Source organism: Pleurodeles waltl, chromosome 1_2, assembly GCF_031143425.1.
Source record: "Pleurodeles waltl isolate 20211129_DDA chromosome 1_2, aPleWal1.hap1.20221129, whole genome shotgun sequence".
Taxonomy (NCBI): domain Eukaryota; kingdom Metazoa; phylum Chordata; class Amphibia; order Caudata; family Salamandridae; genus Pleurodeles; species Pleurodeles waltl.
The window spans coordinates 1,196,954,455-1,196,977,077 of record NC_090437.1 but is presented as its reverse complement, the minus strand read 5'-3'; the positions used below and the strand labels follow the sequence as shown (position 1 = coordinate 1,196,977,077).

Sequence of the window (22,623 nt, the reverse complement as noted above, 5' to 3'; positions counted from 1 at the left end):
GCGTCAGGCAAGGGCCAAATTACGAGGCAGGATGAGTAAATCTTGCGGCAAAAAAGGCAAATTGTGCGGCATAATGCAGCACATTTTACTTCACTATTTTGTCATTTTTAGGGTCGAACCTGCGAGTGCATGCGCTAGCGCATGCGTCTCGCTTGAAAGACTCTCTTTTGTTTAGTACCAGGCTTGTAGCCCACCTGTCGCTCACCATTTGTTAGTTTGCTTAGCAGTCTTCCTTACAGCCTCATAAATCATCACAGCATGTCTAGCATCACTTCCTTCTCTATGTGGAGCAGGGACCAAGCACTAATTGATGCAATTTAATTAGTGCCCGTTGATGCAACTTAATTAGTGCCTGCCCACTGCTCCCGAGATGATCGAGGTACTATTTGTTGTTTTTAACTTCGAGTGCCTCGCAATCAGAAGGCTTGTCACTGACAAAAACATGCTTATCAGGCACAAAATTGCAACATTTTATTTCTTAAAGCTAACTTTATTTTATTTTGCCAAGTCGTCTTTTCTCAGTTTCTTCTCATGTTTTCTTTTTGCTCATGGGTGCTGTTGTCAAAAGATGACAATTAACTTGTTTGAAATATGCGAGCCCCATTTCATTGCAAATGCTTGTTTTTCCTTGAAAAGGATTCCTGGATGCCATGGGGGTACACAAACACGTTATGACTCGAGTTGTGCAGAGACAATGGCGAGGCAGTATTTTCAACAGACAAGAAAAGAAAAGAAATGCCACGAGGAGACCGTGTCTTTTTTTGTGGCTGGTTAGTTGGAGTTCACAGGCCCTTTGCTACTTTTGCTCCTAAGTAGCAATCTGCAAAATCACAAAATTAGGGAAAGACTGAGAAAGAAAAGAAGACATGGAATCCTAGGATTTGCTGAATGAAGAATAGAAAAGTTCCTGCAAAGGAGCAGTGGAAAGATACAAGTCATCTAATCAGAAGCAATGTAAAGCAGCAATGCCAGAGCAGCTGGACATACACCCTAGAGAGGAAAGCCACTGACCAAGGAACAGTGGTCAAGAAAGCCCAAGAATGATGTGGATGGATAACTCATTACGTCTCATCCAATATCCATGCGATACTTCTGTTTTCAAACATATCAGGGGCACTTTAGTAGAATGCAATCTCCCTAAGGAGCATAGCCCCATATTATTTTTTATGAGCCTGCATTCCTGCAGGTGTCCAGTTTGATTTTAACATATCTCTCGCACATCAATCGAGTCCACCAAGGTGGCATCTACAAACCTTGGTGTGGACAGGTCCTGGTGATGAAGCATGCCACAACAAGTGGGTGAGGTGACCTATCCATATCTTCTGGATATCTGCAGCTGTATTAGGTGTCCATTTTGATAACCCAAGCACTTAAAGTGTCATACGTTAGTATACAGGAGGTGGTGCTTGTGGGTTTATCCTCTCTACAGGTGGCAATATCTAAGGAAGCCAGCTCGTAGTATTGCATTGTGGGCAATAGGTCTTCAACAACAGATACAAAAGCCTGCCTGTAAGTAAGACCGAAAGTCTGAAGTGAGGTAACGGTACCAATCTTGTTCTCTAAGACAAGTATAGGGAGGATTAAGGAAAATAAGAAGAAATTAAAGTTAGGTAAGTTTAAGCAATATGTTCGATTTTTCCCATCGGACAGAGAAAAGGTGAATAGGGAGCGTGGTAAGTAAGGAAGCGTTGTTGGAATTCTGTATATCTTATCATGCAGGGGTGGGGGTCAGAGACTCTTATTCTCAATATTAAATTATAATAATTGTATTGTTGAAAAATAATAAATCCCACCCCATATTTCAAATCACACAGTAAAATGAGGAGCACATGAATGAAAGTACAGATTTTATTACAAAAATAAGCTATGCTTTATTAACAGAACAGATCAAAAAATATCTTTTCACAGCTTGTGGCCCAAAACCACCAAACTCCTTGTCGTTTACAAAATAAAATTAGTTACCAATACAACATAAATACAGACCACAGTGCAAAGAAGATCAGTGCAAAACAGACAATGTCAATGTGCATAAGTCCATCCACTCTCACCCGCCACTAGGAGCACCAACCTGGAGGTTTCCAGCATGCTCGGGCGAGACGGTAAACTTTATTGTCATCAAAAAGTAGTATTTCTAGACTAGGAAACGAAAAACTTGCTTCCACCCATCGGAAGATCTTAATGTTACACCTTCATAAACATAAAAACGGTGCATGAAAAAAATTCCCAAATGGCTTTTTCTGCTGAGCTGTGTGGATTTTGTGCTTCACATCGTGACCTTTTACTCAGAAGAAGGGCAATGTCAGTGTCCCTCTGATGACAAAAAGGCCTTCAGTGATCATTCCTCCGCAGACCATACATCCAGCCAACTTCGATTAGTGGCTGATTTTTTTGGCGGGATAAGGAACTCTGTCAGTCATTGCACACCTTTACCTTTCTTTGCTCTTGAGAAAGAAGTATTTGGTGCACCTTTAAGTTATCGTTTCTTATTGTTCATTTCTCCTCCTTTTTTGCTCTTTCCGAGAGTGTGTTACTGGAGGGGGGCAGGCTGTCATACCCACATCCCCTTGTCAGCGCCATCTCTCAGGTTGCTCGTCCACAAGACTTTCCCTTCTATGTGCTCACGCCAACAACTATTCAGTTTCGTGCACTCCCAAAGTACAACAGCACATCCTATGTTAAACGACCCACTGGAGACAAAGCGCTCCCTTGCGTTCCGTGGTGCGGGTCTCACAAACCATACCTGGTAGGAACGAGTCCTCAAACCGCAGTAGTGAACATCTGGCCAGTCAGCCCACAAGTGAGACTGGAAGTAGTAGTGGTTTGATTCAGTTGCTTTCACCAATGCTTGGTAGGTGCGGTCACTGACAGCAATCTGAGATGTGATGGAGGAAGTCTTCACTATGCTCGTCACCAAAGAGCCTTAGACAGTGCGGGCACTGCAGGTCACCCTGTCTGCATCTATCAGGCTCCGAAGTCCCACTGACCAATGCTGCACCCACTTGCTGTGCTGCGGTGCCTTGATTTCTTAAGCCTGGTGGATCCTGGCTAGCACGGAGTAGCACCTCTGAATTGTCCCGCTCGATGCGCATGTGATTGTTGTTGCCAATTTGTAGTCGGAAGTTGCCAGCTCGATCTCTCGAATCCTTTGGGAAAAAAAGGAACATAGGCGTCATCTCTTTTCTCTTATTGGGGCTTTACTTAAAAGACATGGATACATTTAGCCCAAGCCCTGTGAAAAAGTAGAGGCCCCCCAACACAAGCTGTTCTACATACAATTGTTTTTCTTAGAAAATAATTTAAGATTTTATGAAACTATTACTCAAAGCACTCTTAAATCTTGATATAAAGCCAGTTCATTCACTTTAATCAAATTAACCAATGTTTTAATCCAAACTGGAGGACTCAAACTATTTTTGAGTTAAAAAAAAAAAAAAAAAAAAACACACACAAAAACAAAATCATGGTACTCTTGTAGTAGGGCCCACATAGTAAAGCGAGTCTACTATCCTAGGTTTGTTAGGACGGCCTTTGCGTCCCCTTTCTAGGACATTTCATGTTAGAATCGTGGTCACAAAAGGCAAGCAGTAGTCCAAGAGATATCAGAAAACTAGGGAAGCCTCCAAAACCTGGGTTGCTGTCCAATTATCAGGTACACAGATGATCTGATACCAGCACCACAACTTTCTTTCTGTACCTCCCTAACTGTAACCCTGCTCTCAGCTTGTCCAACTTTGTAAATGGCTCGATACTCAACCGGGTGTCATGTTAGAGTGTTCAAAAGCAACCCTTGACTAACTAAGGATAACCTCGTAGGTGATAAGGCACTATAAATATAACACTAACAACTAGTCAAGGATATGAGGAAGACAGCAGTAGGTGCAGTAACTCTACCTTATGTGTCCCTGTACTGGTCGCTGAAGATGTACGTTAGCAATATGTTGTGCTACGACTGAAAGACAACATTGATCCGCTTTAAGATCCCTAGACGAGGCGCCCCATTAGGAGGACTTCAGAGACTTTGCTCTGAGTGCCAAGAGGCTCAAACATATTACAACCAATTACAATACAGTACCAATGCGAGTCGCAAAAACGATGGTTTGTGCCACTAGAAGGGTGCCCTCTTAATACTTAGAAGTCGCAGTCAAAGCAGTGTCTTCCAAGTAAACATGAGATTGCCTCTAGAAGGAGAAAGGGGCACATCTGCCTCAAGCTCAGGATAAAGATATTGGTGAGGTTTAAAACACAGACTAGGAAGCCAGGAAAGGGAGTATGGGAGAAACTGAAATATGGGAACTGCGTTTTAGGCAAAATAAAAAAAAAACACTGTACAAGCTATTTCCAGGTAAATGGTAACATCTCATTCTTAAGTGGTATTACAACTGAGTTTGGGATTATCGCAGAAAGGCAGGCTTGGCAGGATATAAGGACTGCCTCGCCCTAATGGATTGTCCATCTGCTTCTTCCAGAAACGATTCAAGGATATATATATATATATATATATATATCTCAGGGGTTTTTTAAACTTTTCATGGACTTCACCCGTGTCCTGTAGTAACTCAAGTTCCACATTGTCATGACTCTGCCGTCTGTTTTGTGCATTACTAAGGTGGTTGTAATGTACAACTGACACACATTGCCAAGTAGGAAAATCAACTTGTCAACATAGCTCAATCCTTTCATCTTCTCACCACCCATCAGAAGGTCTAGTATATTGTGTTAGCCTTCCGCCCAGTGCGAACACACTGGAGGTGAACACACTGTAGCTCTCTCCGCTGACTCAGGAGCACTTTGTGGAAGCCTGGCGTTTTCTCTAAAGTGTCCTGCTAGACACAGTCTTGCCCAATTGTGGATAACCCAAACCAACCATTGTCCTAGGATTTCCTCCCAATCAATGCTATGTTCAGTGCCAGCTAAGGTCTACAATGATCATTCCCTTACTCGCATGTGATGAACTGACCGGTCGTAATGCAGCACTTGCAAGAAGATGTAAAATCAACAGAATGATCTTTGCTCACTCTCTGAGCTACCTGTACTCTCCTCTTACACTATCCAATCCTTTATATTATAGGATGTAATTATTATTATTTTCCATTTCTCCCAGTGCCTCAGAGTTAAATGTCTACGGTGCTGGAGTAACATTTCACTCTTTGGACTGGAGCACTATTACAAAAATCATGCAAACATGCATGAAACAGCTGCTGGTCTATTTATTAAAGCATTTTAATTCTGGCTGCCTTTTCCATATATTCCGAATCAGATTTTAAATCAGAAATGTACCCGGTGGGACGAAGGCTTTGCACTAAGATTCACTGGCAATCTCAAGATTTAAAAAGGCATCCCCACCAAGGGTTTTTTCCCTGACATGTTAAAACATTGGTTGTATTTTAGAATGGTTGCCATAATCAGGCCTGAAACTGGCAACAGCCATTTGAGCGTAAGTAGCCCAGCAGCTCCATGCAGTCCCTTTCAGTAAAAAACACGACTGCTGAATTCCCAAAATGTTATTGGTGACTATAGAATTCTTGGGAAAAAAAGCTGTTAAGTGAATCTCTTTCCAGAGTAAGAGGAAAGTCGGTGAGGGGTGATAGGGGGCTCAACAAAAGTGGTGATTTAGCGCAGAAGTACAGCCTAGCCTAATACCGGCGAAGATGTGGTTGGACACTTATATTCTCAAGGTGCAACAAAGGTACCGATTTCCTACCTGGTATCCTGTTACACAACAAAAGAGAAGGACCCAGGGGAGATCAGAACAATAGCATGGACTCTTATGTTCTAGTTGGGGAGTTCCCTTTGCAGCACTGATGACTGATTTAGTGCATAAAGAGATGGCCTTGCCTGCAGGTCTCAGAGTTAAAGCAAGTGAAGGTAGCTGGTTGCCACCTTGGATTGTGGACAAGCCAACCAAACTGAGCATCCCGAAGAGCTCGCGTTGAAAACGAGAAGCCAACGCCACAGCGGTTGTGACATCAAGTATCAAAATAACTTCTTTACTATCATCATTCTACGTCGACTCTACAACTGAAACCAAAAATGTCCTCTGTTTTCTAGCAATGTCGCCCTTTGTTACCTGTGGTCTGGCTAAAAGATGCTTCAGCCGGGAAGTTTCTTCCAGAAGTTCTTGTATTTTACTTTGGGCACGTTCCCGGTCTGCTCTTTCTGATGTGAAATCGTCTTTGTAAACAAAAACCTACAAGAAATAAGATGTGAAAAAATGTTAGAATTCGAAAGTCAGAGAATATACCAAATGAACAAATGATGCAAAGGTCAAATCTGAAATACAATATTTAACGAGACTATCAACATAACTGGGTGTCTTCTTTTCAAATTTCAGCTTTTCATGGTTTGTATTTTGGGAATGATGGAAAGGGGTTTCACTCTGGCTCCATGACCAGTGAGTTAATATTAATGACACTGGGTCACTTTGGATGTCATTGAATAAAGGGTTGGAATGCAGTACTCCCATGTTTAGATAGATACAGAAAGCAGGTCAGGAGGTACATGAAAAAGCAGTGGAGCAAAATATTATTTGGGCCCCAAAGGAGGCCAGATCGTATATTAATGACTAGTACATCAGATAAATGTCATGCAGTCTTGAAGTCAAGTGAAAATAGAATCATGGAAGCTTAATGCGAATAGCTTTAATTGGGTGCTTTGCATAGCAAAGAATTCAAAGCAGCTTAAAAATAATATTGTATTGTATAGAAGTTGTTATGACAGATAAGGCACTCCCAGATGGAATGGCTCGACTGATATGCGCATAGTTAGGCTTTTCTTGATCTAAAATACAAACAACAGAACTTGCACACAAGGTGTACAATATATTTTATAGGCAGGGGGTTTGCATCTGAGGGCTACTGTTTTACCATAGGTTACAGGTATTAACCGTTTTCATTTAGAAATATATAAATGAGGCACACGGGGGAAATTCCTTGGACTACATTTGAGATGGACACATTTGTTTTACAAAAGAAAAGTTTACCAGTTTTGGAAAAAAATATTGCAACCTTCTTAAATAGGTATGTTAATGGATACAACACAGAATGTATAGGTATATAACTGGAAACCATCTGCAGTAAAACGGATTGAATAAAGGAGGTTATTTGGGAACGGCTGGCAGAAGGAATTTAGCCATATGTACGAACACATTTTCCCATAGACACAGAATGGGTAAAACCCTTTGATACATCTGGCCCTTAGTTTTGTTTAGAAATGACTGCAGGTTGTAGGCAATGGGAAGCCATATTGTACATTCACCAATGGAAACACACAATGTAAAGAGCAAAAGAGCGAGCTCCTGACCTGCTGCTCCAGGATCTGCATTCTCTCGCCGTCTTCCACTCTTGCTTTCATCACCTCCTCGATGTCGCGTTTCAACCGCAGATGCTCCTTCATTTTCTCCTCCAGTAGCCGGTTCAAGCGGAGGATTTCTTTCTGCAACAGTTCTGCGCTGGCCTGGGCGGACGCTGCTCCTTTAGGAGGGTCCTCCTGCGGCTTCAGGCCCTTCAGCTGTAGGTGGAGCCCCTTCACGTACGCCTCCCTGCTTGCGTCATACTTCTGCCACTTAGCATTCAAGTCCTCCACCTGGGGCAAGGGAGAAGGAAGAAGCCTGTGAGTGGACAAACGCGAGAGTTCGGAAGTTAACAGTGTCTGCCCTGTGGCCTTGGCCAAGGGCCACGCACGGGTGGCTGGGTACCACTCTTGTGTGTGTGTGTTAGTTGTATATTTTGTTGTCTTTAAGATGGGGCATAAGCGAGTTTGTGTGTTCATGTGTGCTCCCTCTTCTGCTCAGGTTCTAGAGTTTGACCAAGATTGTAAAGTTTGGTTCTGGCTAAAGGTAACACATCTCTTGCGTACGTGTCCTGTGTCCCTGGTGCGTTCTTTATGGGGCTTTAGCTAGGCCAAGTGTCCCAACTAGCAGAAAGCCATCAAGAGCGCAAGAACATGCCTTCCCAACCACTTGCCAGGAGTTACCAAAAGGTGGGAATGGAACATTATAAATGTATGTCCTCCAAATGAGATCTGCATTGTACAGAGGATAACTGCACAATACAGAGAAGTTCCTTAAATTACGGGGGCCAGGCCCCGGCTCTGTCGCCTCTCTGACTTGGCAGAAGTGTGTACATCTAACTCACCAAACCTCACTCTACTACTATGACCTCCCACACAACCCTACTAAATTCTCCCGCATTTATCTCACCCTGCTACTGTGCTCTCCCTAACCCTTCCACATACTCTTCCCTCCTCGACCCCCCTTTACTCATCCCAAGCCTTTGGGTTGAGTAAATGAAGGATATACTCCCAATGAACACTTCTGGATTTCTTTCCTCCTCCACCCCTCCATTACTCCAGTCAATCTAACTAACAAACTCCCATATCCACGGCTCAAATTTACTCATAATAATACTAAAACTGTACTCATTATTTCCCGATACTAACCCATCACTAATTCTTGTTGGGTTCCAGAGTAGCGTGCTACTCATCGAAAAGCGCTTCGACGCCTCATCAGGGGTAGTAAGCGCTATATAAATACGATTACAGTACAGTACAGTAGTAAGTGATTTGATAGGATGGCAGGTGGTTTCTATAGTCCCACACCTGCACGGTACAGGTTATTCAAATTAAGTCAAAGCAGGACTGTCTCAAACGTGTGGTCAATTGGGAAACCGCCCCAGTCGCCCCTTCGCCCTTTCCATGAAAATACCTTTCAGGTAATTTATGGGGGGATCGGGCGCAGGGAAATACGTGAAGTAGAGGGTTGGGGAAACCAACAAAGTGCTGTGATAGAGAGAGCGATATGTATTACTGCGGTCACTCTATCAGAACTGCAGTGACTATTTTTTTTATCAGCTAGAGGAACGTGAGCACACATACGTCCTTGGTGCATTATACGCATTCAACCGAAGTAGCATGGTACTCACATAAGTAACTTTCTGTTTTAATGTCCTGTTTTCTTCCTGCAGTTTGCTGATGCTGGCCTGCAGATGAGCAACCTCACTGTCGGAAAACTGTAGCTGTAAAAAGATTTATATAATGTATAAGTATGCATCGGTATTTCAGAGCACCCATCATCGATGAGATTATGTCAATTCTTGAAACACAAATATTCGATTAAGCACAATTTATCACGGCACGGACCCATCTATTCCCAACAGGCTGCAGAGGGCATGAGATGGGCGGTGAGCTGTGCTGTGGCATCCTGTTGTATCTGGTCTAGATGCGATAAGCCTTGAAATGCCACAGCAAACATTACTGAACGAGGCCCGCGCTGCGGCCTGGGCCACAGCACGCGTCACTGAACGAGGCCCGCGCTGCCGTCTGGGCCACAGCACGCGTCACTGAACGAGGCCCGCGCTGCCGCCTGTTCTAAGTGCGATGGAGCCTTGCATGGACATGGCACGTGCTGGACCTCCTTGGTATTGCAGAAAAGAGCTTGTGCTGCTGAAGCCTATACCGTCCCTTGTGTGTGCTGCTTGTGTTCCCTTTGCTCAGCATGTAAAGGAGGCATGCTTACATGCATGGTACAGGCTGCCTTTCCCGTGTGTGCAACATGATGATCACTGCATTAAGTGTGAAGAAGTAAACATCTTGAAGGCGGATACATATCGTGAATTAAGGGATGACTTGTGTTGAATTTATACATTAAGAACTAATAAAATACTGCATTGCGGCAACCTGACTGGGAGAATAGGTGTGTTTGCATGTCTAACAACGCATACAAATATTGCAAAATATCACAGCAGGTTGGCTTCCGGCATAGGGATTCTTACAATGTTGGCGATCAAGCCACTGCTGCCCATCTGACAAACACCAGACCCTGACGATTCTCCCCACGACTCAGGCTGGTTGACCCCTGGAGCCATACTTTCTCAAAAAAACATGGAAACAGCCTCAACCAGGTGCATCATACACGGATGAAGGGGACATGGCTAGTGTGAACCCGCTCATGGCCTTCCATCCACTCTGGGCACTTCTTGTCCACTTGGACTTCAGGTAATGGATTCTGTACCCTCATCAGGAGATCGTCATTTGTACATTTGGACCAACACCAATCTATACACGAGGTGCTGGATTACGAGGCAAGTTTGGCAAATCCATCATTACACAGAAAACACGCAGTTTTCTCATAATTTCAGTGGCACTGACTGCATGCCTCAATGCTGACCTCACAAACCGCACAGCACCACCCTGATCAATCTCCTATGCAAGACTTACAATATACAACCACTAGCCGGTCAACACCACCCAATCCTTCAAGACGACCTCTTTCAATGAAGGCATAGTGCTTTTCTCTCTTATCAGCTCCCTCTCCCCTACAGCCCTCGTGTACGACCAGAACATCATTAGTACCCCCGCCACAGTGGCATTTTACCTTCATCTCTGAAAAAACTGTCCAACTTGTCACTTCTTAATAACACCTACAAATATCACGCCTCCTTTCCCTCTTCAAAGTGCAATGATTCCAAACGAATTTATGAACAGTAGGGGTTTACCGTGAAAATCTGGAATGACTCAGCCACCCCAGGCCAACACTGGACTTTCTGGAGTAAGCCAACACAACCAGCAAAAGATGCACTGGTCAGACTTCCGTCCCTCTACCGTACAGAAACAACAACACTACAGGTCATTGAGACACACAAAAAATCCTTGACTTCCTAATTACTTCTGATCCCAGCAATCATCTGTTCCTTTGCAAAAAAGCAGCGAGAACTCTGAACTGGTCCTCAATCAATGACCCTTTTTTGTGCAACACACAAAAATGCACTCTCCGACCACCCCACCCCATCAAGAGCGCTCCAGGAACACAATACTGCGCCTATAATATGCAAAACCTACATCACGCCTGGGAGCGCTTAACTTTCTAATCAAGACCCTGCTTTTCATGAAGATGCTAGTGACACACAACTCTACCTTAAGATGTCATCAGAAGCGGACATCCTCCACCTACCTCAAGCCTGTGGGTCTATTGTTTACCTTAAGTTTACACTAAATCGGACAAAAGGATTAAAAATAAAAAATAAAAAAAATAAAAAAATAAAAAAAAATCACAAAACCTCTGTCTATTGGCCTAGATATTCCTAGTTACAGCAATGCCTGGAATCATTACTCAACGAAGACGACAAATTCACACAAAGCATTTACTTGCGGGACTATCCTGAGAAACGAACACAAATCTACATCTGTTTCTCTGTGTTCCCCTTTGAACCAAAGAGTGTGGAATTGTTCTCCGAGGAAGAGGAGAAACACATTCTGTACCCATTACTCACCTTCTACAGGTGTCTGAGGCACCAGCTGGACATGACATGACATGACGTAGTATAAAAGATCAAAACTCAAGCACCACACAGCCCAGATGCTTGTCCCAACTAGTATGCTGCCCTGCGATAAAGGGCAACGGTTTTTATAAAACTTTCCGGAATGTTTTCCAGCCTGCACCTGGAAAGTCCCAGAAAATAGCTCAGCAAGTCGGATGAGTGGTGTGGGCGCTATAACTAAACAGAAATGTACATGCTGTTACCTCTGACTCGCATCTGAAGCATCACAAAGATCGAAGCAAAAGTCCCTGACAGTTATACCGTGCCTGCTTGGGGAAACTTTTCGTGCCAAAGATACATTCATACCAACAAGGCCCGAAGCTTGCTGAGACCCAGTTCTGCTGTAGACTTCTATAGTGAAAGTACTCCCCAAAGAAAAGGCAAGTTTTCTGTGCACACACTTCTGTCCGTATGCCCCTCGTATCAATGGGAGTAACGGTTCCAATGTGGACATACCACACCCCTGTACTACGCGGATTAAAAGAACCAGAGGCATCAGTTAAAGTGCTTTTTTAAAGAAATCACTTTGCAAAAAACGTAACTCACTTGGAGGATTCGATCACGTTGTGTGTTGTGACTTGTTGTGTTGGTGATTGTTCAGAGCGAGTTAAGATTTTTGTATGAACTATGATGTTGTTTGGTTTTAAGACCATCTTAACTGACATAGATTTCGATGCTTTGCACTCAGGGGGCCACTGGACAGTGCAGGGGGGGGAACAACTTCTGTAAACCTGCACATGTTCCGCTGCGCCTCACCTGTGGCACGCAAGCCTCGTTCAGAGGTGAAGGAACTACTTGGTTTCACAGCTATTTCTGTCGATTTGTATCTTTGTATAAGAGGCTGACTTACAAATCATGGCCCCACATAACGTTTGTTCCTGAGTCTGCTACTACCATGAGGTACAGAGTACACAAGACCATGAGGGTGCTCAGAAAAGGGTTTTAAATAGTATGTGGACACAAAAAACAGTGTTGGAGGATGTCGGAATTTAATGATAACTGGACAAAGAAGGAGGGCCTGTTGGTGTTTATCCATGATGAATATATGTATGTATATGTATCTCCCTAAACATATAAGAAATAGCCTTAGTACATTGTAGGGCATACACTGACTCCAGCAGAGTTGGACGTTGCCTTGGGTCAATATTCAAAATGGACACCATGAAGAATCTGTCGGGCACCTTCAAATCTACACTGTTCATCGCAAGATGAACCAGGTAAATGTTTTATGTAAGCATAAAGCTTTACTGGTTGCTGTTTGGAGTAGCAGGTATGCACCCCAACAGGTTTCTCTCTGTACATATAATTTTTTCCTGGCTTAGTTCCAGCTCTAAAAATTGGCTTAGCGTACCTTATCGGGCTGCTCGTTGCGAGCTGGATCATTCGATGGACCTCTGTCATTCCCTTGCTTCTCCTCCAGGCAGGTCACCAGTTGCTGGCACATTTCGGCAGTGGCAGCCAGTTTGCGTCGCAACTGGTACGTCTCATCGGTGAGTGAGCGGCACAGCACTTCGCTAGTCGCTTGCACCTTCTCCTTGTCGGCCAAAACCCGCTGCAGCCGTAGGATCTCTACCTCCTTCTCCCGCTGAGGCCAGCTGGCCACCTGCTGCAGGTGCCGATCCTTCTCGTCCAGCTGCTGTCGAAGCCGCTGAACTTCCTGCAAAGTAAGCCAAACTTTTAGCGCATATGTGCGGGCCAGTGAGATAGAGAGCCAAGCAAGAGTTAATGGAGCAGCGGGCACGGTGAATGAAGCATGAAGCAGTCTTTAAAAATACCATGGAAGTCCCCCGAGTTCCCACTGCTGCTCTTGAATCACACTCATACTGAAGGCATGCTTCACGTCACATCATCCACCCAGATCTGTCCAGAACTTCACTATTTTCTCTTTCTGCGGAAAATGATAGCTTGTTCCTCTTTTATTCCCCTTGCACATAGTGAGCTGAGATTTAGACTCAATGTGTTGTAAACACTTCGGCTCAGACTCTGCCAAAAAAATTCAATTAGTGCTAAGAAATGTTGGTCAAATAGTTTCCTCCCATGCCAGTAATGTCTAATAGAGTGCACTGAGTGACATGCACTTTGCCTATAGGTATATCCCTTACTTGGTTTATGAAGGCACCCCCCACTGACCAGGCCCAACAGGGAAGAGATATGCCTCTCTAAGCTTGTTGCATCCTGCTTAGGGGACATGGCCTTGCAGTTTGGGATGGATCGTCATGCATTGGTTGGCTCTTTTTTGTAAAGCACTTACTAGTTATGTTCTCTAGGCACTACCCGCGTCATTAGGGGGTTGACCGACAAGCCATGTTTTAACAGTCCGGAATCTAACCTCATTGCTAAGGGGCAGAATGGTATGTAATGATCTTTTAAAAGGGGTCATATGGTGAATGATGTCAAAATGCACCTCAAAACCCCAGTGGACCTAATCAAACAAAACAAAGTTCTAGACTAGAGTGTCCATTATAGGAGAGTGTTAGAGATGCAGGATTGGGAGAAGAGAACTGTTTTTTTCTCTACACTGGATGGCCCCTTAAGTAATCTAATGGTGTCTCTCTACTTTGTATTGGCTGCAGCAGACACAAGGTATATCTCCCTAGTGCAGCTGGCTGCTTTAAGGGAGAAGTGCCTTTCAAAGATCCAAAACTCCAGGAAGATGAATCTTTGCAAGGTTTTCAGCATAGCCACATAACGAATTTGTCTGCAATTAAGCTACCTGGATTTAATTTACAAAGTGTCTATCCAGAAAATCTGACATGGGCCTCCTGGACTTCGGTGTAACCTGTTTTAAGGGACTGAAGTGCAATAACACCCATGAAACAGTGACCCAGGTTCAAAGACGAGCATAAAACGGTGGACAGCTAGCTTCGATTAATCTGTGACTTAAATGAACACACAACATATTGGACTTTCAGTTCCAATCGCACCAAATTGTCAGGTATTTTTAGAGTTTCAGTGAATGTGTGATGAAATGCACATGGAGGACCCCGGACTTTGAATTCCAATCTCACCAAAATGTAGGGGATTGTATGAGGAAAGGGGATGATGGGCCTTAATTCTTCAAGCAAGTGCTGTCAATGTTGATCATTGGCAGTGGTGCCACCAGTGACCTCATACACTTTAGGAAAGAGGCGTATTCAGAAGGAGGAGCTACCTTTCCAATGTGTTGTCACTGTGTATAGAACAATAAAGGTAGCTTCACTATCCAATACTAATTTATCAATGTTGCTGTTTTTAAATAGTGATCAGCTATATATTTATGTTGGGGGTTTCACAAATTGTCAATCTGTGACTATGGTAAGGTACGTATGTATGTGGCAATTCTATAGCACGAACCTAGCCAAAAGACACCAGAGCACTGTTGATGGTCAAAGCCAACCATAACGTCAATGAGTGATTGGAGGGATAGCCAGTTTGTTGACTGTTAATGCATTGTGATATAAGGTTATTTAAAGAAGTGCGTCTTCAACCCTTTCCTAAATTGGAGTATCATGAGTTGCAACAGTCCCCTTCGCATCCTCGGTGCGAAGCTGAAAGTTCGAGGATATTCTGCAGACAAATGCTGGGGAGCCAGACTCCTCAGAGACTCTCCTCTGGATTGCAAACCATCTGCAAGATGCAACGTCTAGAGCTTCTTCTAGGGCAGTGGTTTTTAACCTTTTGACTTCTGAGGACACCCACATAATCCTTACTGGAATCTGGGGACCCCCACTGAGTTATTACAGGAAGTCAGGGAACCTGGCATAAGGATTTTCGATGATTTGAACCGCTAAACGAAACACAAACAAGCATTCAAACAAATACACAAATTATGAAATCATTTATTTAATTCACAATTAAATATAACAAAAATTAGAATTGGAATTTTAATAGGAACGTTGGAGCGTGTCTAAATTCAATTCAGACCTCTTATCATATATACTCTATTCTATATGATGGAATTGCCCTGCTCTCACTAATCAATCTGAGGATACTAACTTAATTTTAGCCTCAAATTTCTTCACATTTACAGAACATTTTAAACTTTGAAATTGTACATTTAGCTTCTTTATGTATATACACTTTATCAATTAGTTAATATTATTTAACATTCTAAGTAATCGTGGATCCCCTGAGTAGAATTTGCAGACCCCCAGTGGTCCCCAGATCATAGGATGGGAATCACTGTCCTAGGGAGGTCGTAGGAGAGGTTGGTACCCAAGTGTGTCCCAAGGAGATCTTCAATTCAAAAGTGAGCTTCATTTTTTCCAATAAATACGACAAACAGCGCATATGAGAAGGGCTAAAGGGCAGTGGGAAGGGAGCCGAATGTGGATTGGCAGGGTAGTAAGTGAGAGAAAACACAATATTTTGTAAAATAACCAACATGGAGGGAGAGAGAATATATATATATATATATATATATATATATATATATATATATATATATATATATATATATATATATTTTATTATTATTTTTTTTCTGGTGAAATCCGACTGACACCTCACCATACCTGTGGCCAACATTTTGCCAGAAAATACATTTACTGGGGGTTGGGTGCAAAACCTCAACACCACCCCCTCCTCCCACTCTATGGACGTCATTTAGGGGTCGCAGCTGCAACCCCTTTGCAACTCCTGGCACTGTATTTGCGACCTTTGGCCTCAGAATTGGCAAATGCAGTGCCAGAAACACAGTGGCTGCTGGTCCTTATGGATGTCAGTTGGGGCTCCATTCTCTTTGCTTTCTGTCAATCTTTCATTACATTAATAGTGAATAATACTACATATTTTCACTATTGGTGTAATAACAATGGGGTACAATTAGCTGGAATATGCCCTTCCATGGCAGCAGAGGTGAATAAAAATGCTTTTGAATGCAAGTTGTATGCCTGCTTGCGGGTGTGTGCGTTTGTGTGAGAGAGAGTGTAGAAGTGTAAATTTGTGTGTATGTGTGAGTTAAAATGGAGGTCAAACGACGTCTGATGTCACTTCCGCTATCCTGGCATTTTGGTGAATTGCCGTCTATGTCCCCACCAAGCTATGCCCCTTGACCTCAGTCTCACATTCTTCGTGATGCACAGTCCCCGTTGCCTCACATGTCGCCTTTACTCTCCACTGCCTTATATTACACCCCGTCCTACAGCGGCCTGACACTTTCCCGTGCTTCACACTGCCTCGCGCTCTCTGTAGTTCTATTTGGACTGGACCCCGTGTTTTATAGCGCCCCTATTATCAGGCATCCGCCACGGGGTTACTTCCTCAAACAATTCCTTGTGCTGTTTCCAATTTCACATTTCCACGTTTTGTTTGTATTACACAGTCCCCATGGCGCTATAATGCCACCCATTTCTCGGTTGATCTTTAATAACATTGCTTTGACGACAATGTACGTCACAGCTCCCAAACCAAGCACGCCGTGCCAAGGAGCTTGTGTAATGCTAGCACGTAAAATGACGCAGAGAGAGGAAACCGGGTCGGATGCGCAGACTGTTTGATCACGGCGATTACACAGGGCGGGGAGCAGCTGGGCGGCTGTCACCTCGGCGCCCGCAGGGGCGCGCGGAGCAGGATGCGCCGGGATTCCCCCACATTCTTTCTAAATCGAGTACACTTTAAAGAGCGTGGGAGAGTGTGGTCCGCACAGGGCCCTTAATGGGGGTTAACACGTGTCCTGATTTCTTTAATCAATTTAAGGGCTGGGGAGAGAATAGAGCAAAACTAACACCTAAAAGTATTCCGAGTGTATATTTGCAGTTGCGTCTAGCAGCGCTGGCTCTTTTGAACCGTTTTCCTAAAACGTCCTGAAAGGTTTGTGAGGGGGACAGAGATTAGGTAAGAGGGCGTTAATATTTTTGTTCATATTGGTTTATTATACCACCAGATCGAGATAAAAAAAATCCAACTTCAACACTCGATCAAAATTGTGATTCTGAACACGAGGTGCGTATTTTATTGTTGTGTTAACAATGTCTACCAGTTACTGTGCAAAGGTTCAAAAGTAACACTACTTCAGCCCTACTGCCACAGAAATGCGGGACCTTCCTTTCAACGACTTACACCCAGATCCGGAGTCAGCCAGACGCGAATTCCTGCATGGAACTGGACTCTACCTGGGTATAACTGGCCTGAAATACTGGGCCCGATTTTACAAGCCAGTAAAAACTGCACGAGGCTTTGGCTGCAACAGCATCGAAGCCTCGACCCCCTGCAGACCTTCTTCTGTGGCAAGGGAGGGGCATTCCACACACCCCAATCCCCCAGATGTGTTCTTCCCCTTTCCACCCTTACAGTTCCAACCACCACCACCCCCACAGATTCTCCTATACACATTTACCAAACCATAGAGAGCAGCTGGTAAAAGTGTGCGGTAAACCCCCAGGAAGATTGAATACTGCGTGGAATGCCGTGACCACACAGTTCCCCATCCTCAGGGGCTGATCTCGTAATAAGCAGCAATTTTTGCGGCGATACTGGCCTGGGACAGTAATTCTGCCTGCTGTGAATCGCTGCACGGAATTCCGCCCAACTCGTAATCAGCGCCTTTGAACGGCAAGATAATTCCCCATCTCTCAAATAACCCAGGTGAACTGTATACACTGCAGTAAATCAGGGGCCACTGGGCCGGACATTTCTCAAGAGGTATCAAGGCACCAGGCCACAAACACACGTCTCACGTAAACACAGACTGATCTTTGGTAGGAACTGCCCATGGCCAGGTACAGACTAGTCCAATATAGTGTTAGACAAAATATTTTCAATTTTATTGATCATTCACTTCGCCCTCATAGATACAAAGAACACCTGCTAGTCATCACACATGGCTTTTAGACAGGGTCAGGGTCTGCTGTTAAATCTGTAGGGCAGCAGTGACCTCACATTAGTTATATTGTACTTTGCCAATAACATGTAATAACGTGTAATCATGTAATGTGACATTAGCACCAGGGTAATAAAGAAGTGAATGCATGCTTACTAGTAAACTTTTTGAAATAACGTTTCATTTGGGCCACAAAAGTTTACAGGTCTTATATATATATATATAGAGAGAGAGAGAGAGAGAGAGAGAATTTATTTTAATCACTGTATGTGCTGATGATTATATGCCCTGTGTGCAAACATCGTATTCCCTCGAAGAGAACCTCGCCGCCATGCAGTTTTTCACACCCAATGCGCTACTTCAATCACCCCAGGGGCACAAGATGCAGGACAGTGCCGTCTGCTTTGCATCTGGTTTCCCGCTCATGAATGTAGAGCTCTGAAGTTTCACAGGACCACGCAAAAGCAACTCGCCCACTACAGGTGTTTTTATTCAGCATTCTAAGATTGGTAATCCTGACTCATCACTGGGAATTTAGGGGTGTGCGAAATCTGTGTAATTTCCTATTGCGTAATTATGCAAAATTTCTGAATAATTATGCAATCCTCAAAACAGCACTGGATTTTAAAATAAAATAGTGCAGTAGTGTGATCAAGCGCCGATAGCATTCCCAGTTCGCGTTGTTCCGGTGCTCCTGAAATACATTTAGCAGAATAACACCCCGTCTCCCAATTACACCTAGTAGAATAATACCATGATTTTGCATCTTCTCCAGTATTTCAGGCTATGTTTTAAGGGAAATCTTGCAAAATACACCAGTGCAACTGAAATTTCATCCTGACCTAAATAGAATAAACAAGACTACAGATCCCAAAATGCAAAACGAAACCTGGAACCTTCATACTCGTGTATGAACCTGCAAAACATGGGAGCTCTGCAAATACTAACCCACACATCTATTCATATACACACACAAGGTTTCCAGAGCATGTTTACCTGATGGAGGGCTTCCGTCTTGTGCGCAGAGGCCCCCTCGGCCTCCCGGAGGCGCTCCTTAGTTGCGTTCAGCTGCTCCAGCAGCCCCTCCACCAGAGACTGTGAGGCGCCCCCCGGGGCCTGCTCGTGCCCCAGCTCTGGGGCCTCGTGCCCGGCCCTCCGCAGGCCCTCGATCACCTTGTCCTTGACGGACAGCTGCACCTTCAGGCTGCTCAGCTGCTGGCGGGCCTCGTGGTAGAAGGTGCAGAGGGTGTTGTAACTCTGCACCTTCCCCTTCAGGGCCCGGTTCTCCCTGTGCAGGCGCTCCACCGTCTCCTCCAGCTGCTTGAACCTGGCCAGCAGAGGGTCGGCGCAGCTATCGCTGGGGCACAGGGAGGTCATGGTGGGCAGCGGCAGCACAGGCCCGCGGCAGCTGCAACCGCAGGTTATTAACAGGTTATTAACGCCCTCTCAAAACAGCAGCTCCTCCGACAGAAATCCTCCTTTGTATCTTTGATAACACGAATTGCTTCTTCAAGCAGGCTGTGTTTTTTTCTGCTAACCCTAGCGTTTAAAGGATGTTTTCCTGCGTGGGGATAAATCTGGCGTTTTCTTTCCTTGTGTGCACCGTGTTGTGTTCAGGGTGCAAGCGCCTCCTTATAGTGTTGTCCTGAGTTGCACCCGAGGAGTTCTTCCGGTGTGCAGCTGGATCCGTTTATCTTTTTAACTCTTCGTTTTCAGGATGGGCGTTCGCAGAGTTACTTCTCTGCCTGGGGCTTTATCTCTGCGAACTCCTCCTCTGTTCCGCGTGGGGGGTGTTGCTTCTTCAGCGTGGTGGGGTAATAGACTGCCATTCACTGTCTGCATCCCTGCACCCCTGCCTTCTCCACCATCACGCTCCTAAGTGCTGTTACGACGGTCTCAAAGCGCTGTAGTATCTGGCCCCTGCCAGGCGCTGCAAAGGTTTATGTGAGCGCACTTGCGAAATTACAACCTCTTGGTAGGAGGGGACTTTCCTCCCGGGGCTTCCCCGCTGCTGTTGCACTCGGAGTTTTTTAGTACTTTTCTGCTCGGCTTTGCAGGAAATAGTCTAGGAGCTGCAGCGCCACCCAACGGCCACGTTTAATAACTGGAGCTAAGGCTCAAAATCTCCACGGCAAACCTCACTCTACACAGGATTTCCCGACGGGCATTCAGTTTCCTGCACGCTGAACGCTGGCAGCCCCACAGTCTGACGAATTTATCAGGGCATGTGCATTCCTGTGGCGTCTCTCGAACAAAATATTTCCCTCCCCTGAATACCATTATAGAGAAGAACAGACAGCCGTGCATCAGTGCTGTATATTTTTTTTTCTTTAGGACACATAGTGGCAAGATGTAATGTCATTACTGTTTTTCATAAGCAACAACCCTTTGCATTCTGGGACTGATAGTTTCCCTTTAACAATGTACGCAAGTTAAAAAAATAGTGCACAGTGTGGTTTCCTAAAATAGCAACATTTCAAAACCAAAGGAACTGTGATATTTAAGCTGCGTCGCAAACTCCCACAGCATAGCTGCCAAGTTTTCAACTCGCTTGTGTGTGGCTTTTCTGTGGTTTGAGTCCGGCTGTGAGTGACGTTCTACTGTAAAATGTGTGGGAGTTCGAGTAAGTGTGACACCTTCTCGCAAGTAAGTCGAAGCAAACCCCTGTATTTGAGTCTCTCTCAGTGAGTTTCAGTACCTGTGTCCAGATATATCGCACACCAGTGCACATATGCCTAAAAGAAGCCAGACCTATTGGCATCGTCAATGATTAATAGCAGAATCGGATTGATGAGTACCGACGATTTTGTTGACAGTACTGAAGTACGGAAGTGCTGCTGGTATTTCGAGTCTCTCAATCACTCCTGTTCTCCCCTTCTCACCATTTTCCTCTGCAGTTTTTCACCCTATTTTCACTATCTGGGCTGCAGACTGTGGTGCACTCTGCTTTGCTGATTGCAGACAGACTGAGTCTGGGGCTTGCCAGGGAAGAAGCTTATTCTTGGACTAACTTCTGGTCTGGCCCCAGTGCTGTGTCACAAGAGTGCTCCGCTGTAAGGCTGGCTCAGCCAGGCTGTCAGCTTCTGGTGGCGTGGTGATGCTGCTAGGCAGACACACAGCCTCCACTCGGTGTCTCTGTCAGGCTCATGTCCATCTACGGGGCAAAGGCTGGTTAGTCGGCCGCTGCTGCTGGGACTCGACCCGCACTGACTCCTTGTCGACACATCCCAAACACAGGTGACTGGAGGACAAGTGAGGAGTTGTTGATTAGTTTCACTAGTAGAGGTGCACGAGCCAATAAATTAACAGGGCGAGCTGAGCTAGAGCTGGGCCCAGGATCAGCTCTGGATCAACCATGTACGAGCCAGCCTTGAAAAGAAATGTCTTGCATGTAAACCAAGCAAGAAATGTAGCTAGAAAATGATTTAGGGGGTCATTGCGACCCCAGCAGTCATCGATAATGTGGCAGTAAGTACCGCCAACAGGCTGCGGTACTTACCGCCACATTATGACATTGGCGGGTTGGCTTCAGCCAACCCGCCAATGTACCACTCCGACCGCCACGGCGGTAATAGCCGCCTGCGGCCGCCATTGTGCCTCCTTCAGGATTATGACCCCGCCTACCGCCATCGTTTTCGTGGCATTCATAACACCACGAAAACCTTGGCAGTAGGCCATGTCAGTGAAAGGGAATTCCTTCCCTGTCACTGATAGGGGTCTCCCCCCCTACCTCTCCAGTTACCCCCCACCTCTCCATACCCCCCAACATCCACACCCCCTTCACTCACACACTCATTCACACATACATAAACGCATGCATACATGCAATCGCAGACACACACGCACACACTTCCAAACATACACCGAGACAGATTTCACAACATACACGCACTCACATGTCCGTACATGCACACATGCATTCAGCACTCAACACACACCTGCATTCACGCACACACATACATTCACCCCTCCAAACACACATAAGACCCCCCTCCTCTGTCGGAGACCCGAATTACCTGGATCCGAGGGTCCTCCGGCATGAGACGGGACGGGGCGCTGCTACCGCCAAGAGCAGAACACCGCCAGGCCGTATTATTTCTCAGAATATGGCTGGTGGCGGTCTACTGGGGTGGTGCTGCTGGTGGTAGCAGAGCCACCTTACCGTCATCCGCCGGTATGGCCACAACCGGATTTCTGCCATTCTTGTGGCAGAAATCCAGCTGTGGTCCTAATATGGTGGACGGCTGGTAGCCGCAGCAATAGTCTTTTGCCGGCTGTCGCTGTGGCGGTAGGCTGTAGGCATTTTTTACCGCCATTCTTGAAATGAGGGCCTTAATGTCTTGAAAAAAAGGCATTTCTTCAACCCGCTGATGCATTTCACTTTACTACGCCAGATTAAAATATCTTTGCATTGAGAAGTATTTATTAAAAAGTAAGGGTTTTTAAACAAGAACTAAGCAATATTCCTGTTCCGCCCTGTGACAATACTATTAGTGAACTAAGGAAAAATCA

At 45.0% G+C, this 22,623-nt stretch overlaps 1 protein-coding gene across 1 annotated transcript; it reads right to left on the bottom strand.

The window, feature by feature from the left end:
- Positions 1 to 1,834: 1,834 nt before the first annotated feature.
- On the bottom strand, positions 1,835 to 20,118 carry TNIP2 (TNFAIP3 interacting protein 2). Its single transcript, XM_069203616.1, has 6 exons — positions 19,108 to 20,118; positions 12,664 to 12,969; positions 8,919 to 9,011; positions 7,300 to 7,581; positions 6,068 to 6,187; positions 1,835 to 3,143 (listed from the first exon to the last, which is right to left on the bottom strand). Exons 1-6 carry the CDS (start codon positions 19,486 to 19,488, stop codon positions 2,859 to 2,861), a joined length of 1,467 nt encoding a protein of 488 aa, XP_069059717.1. The 5' UTR covers positions 19,489 to 20,118; the 3' UTR covers positions 1,835 to 2,858.
- Between the last annotated feature and the right edge of the window lie 2,505 nt (positions 20,119 to 22,623).

What these genes read in the sequence shown, in the direction of transcription:
- TNIP2 (XM_069203616.1), bottom strand. Translation starts at nt 19,488, where the DNA reads ATGACCTCCCTGTGCCCCAGCGATAGCTGCGCCGACCCTCTGCTGGCC. An exon ending in GCAACGAGCAGCCCGATAAG is followed by an intron (nt 9,012 to 12,663) that starts GTACGCTAAGCC and finishes ATCTTTTTACAG; the next exon opens with CTACAGTTTTCCGACAGTGA. An exon ending in TGCAGATCCTGGAGCAGCAG is followed by an intron (nt 6,188 to 7,299) that starts GTCAGGAGCTCG and finishes TATTTCTTGTAG; the next exon opens with GTTTTTGTTTACAAAGACGA.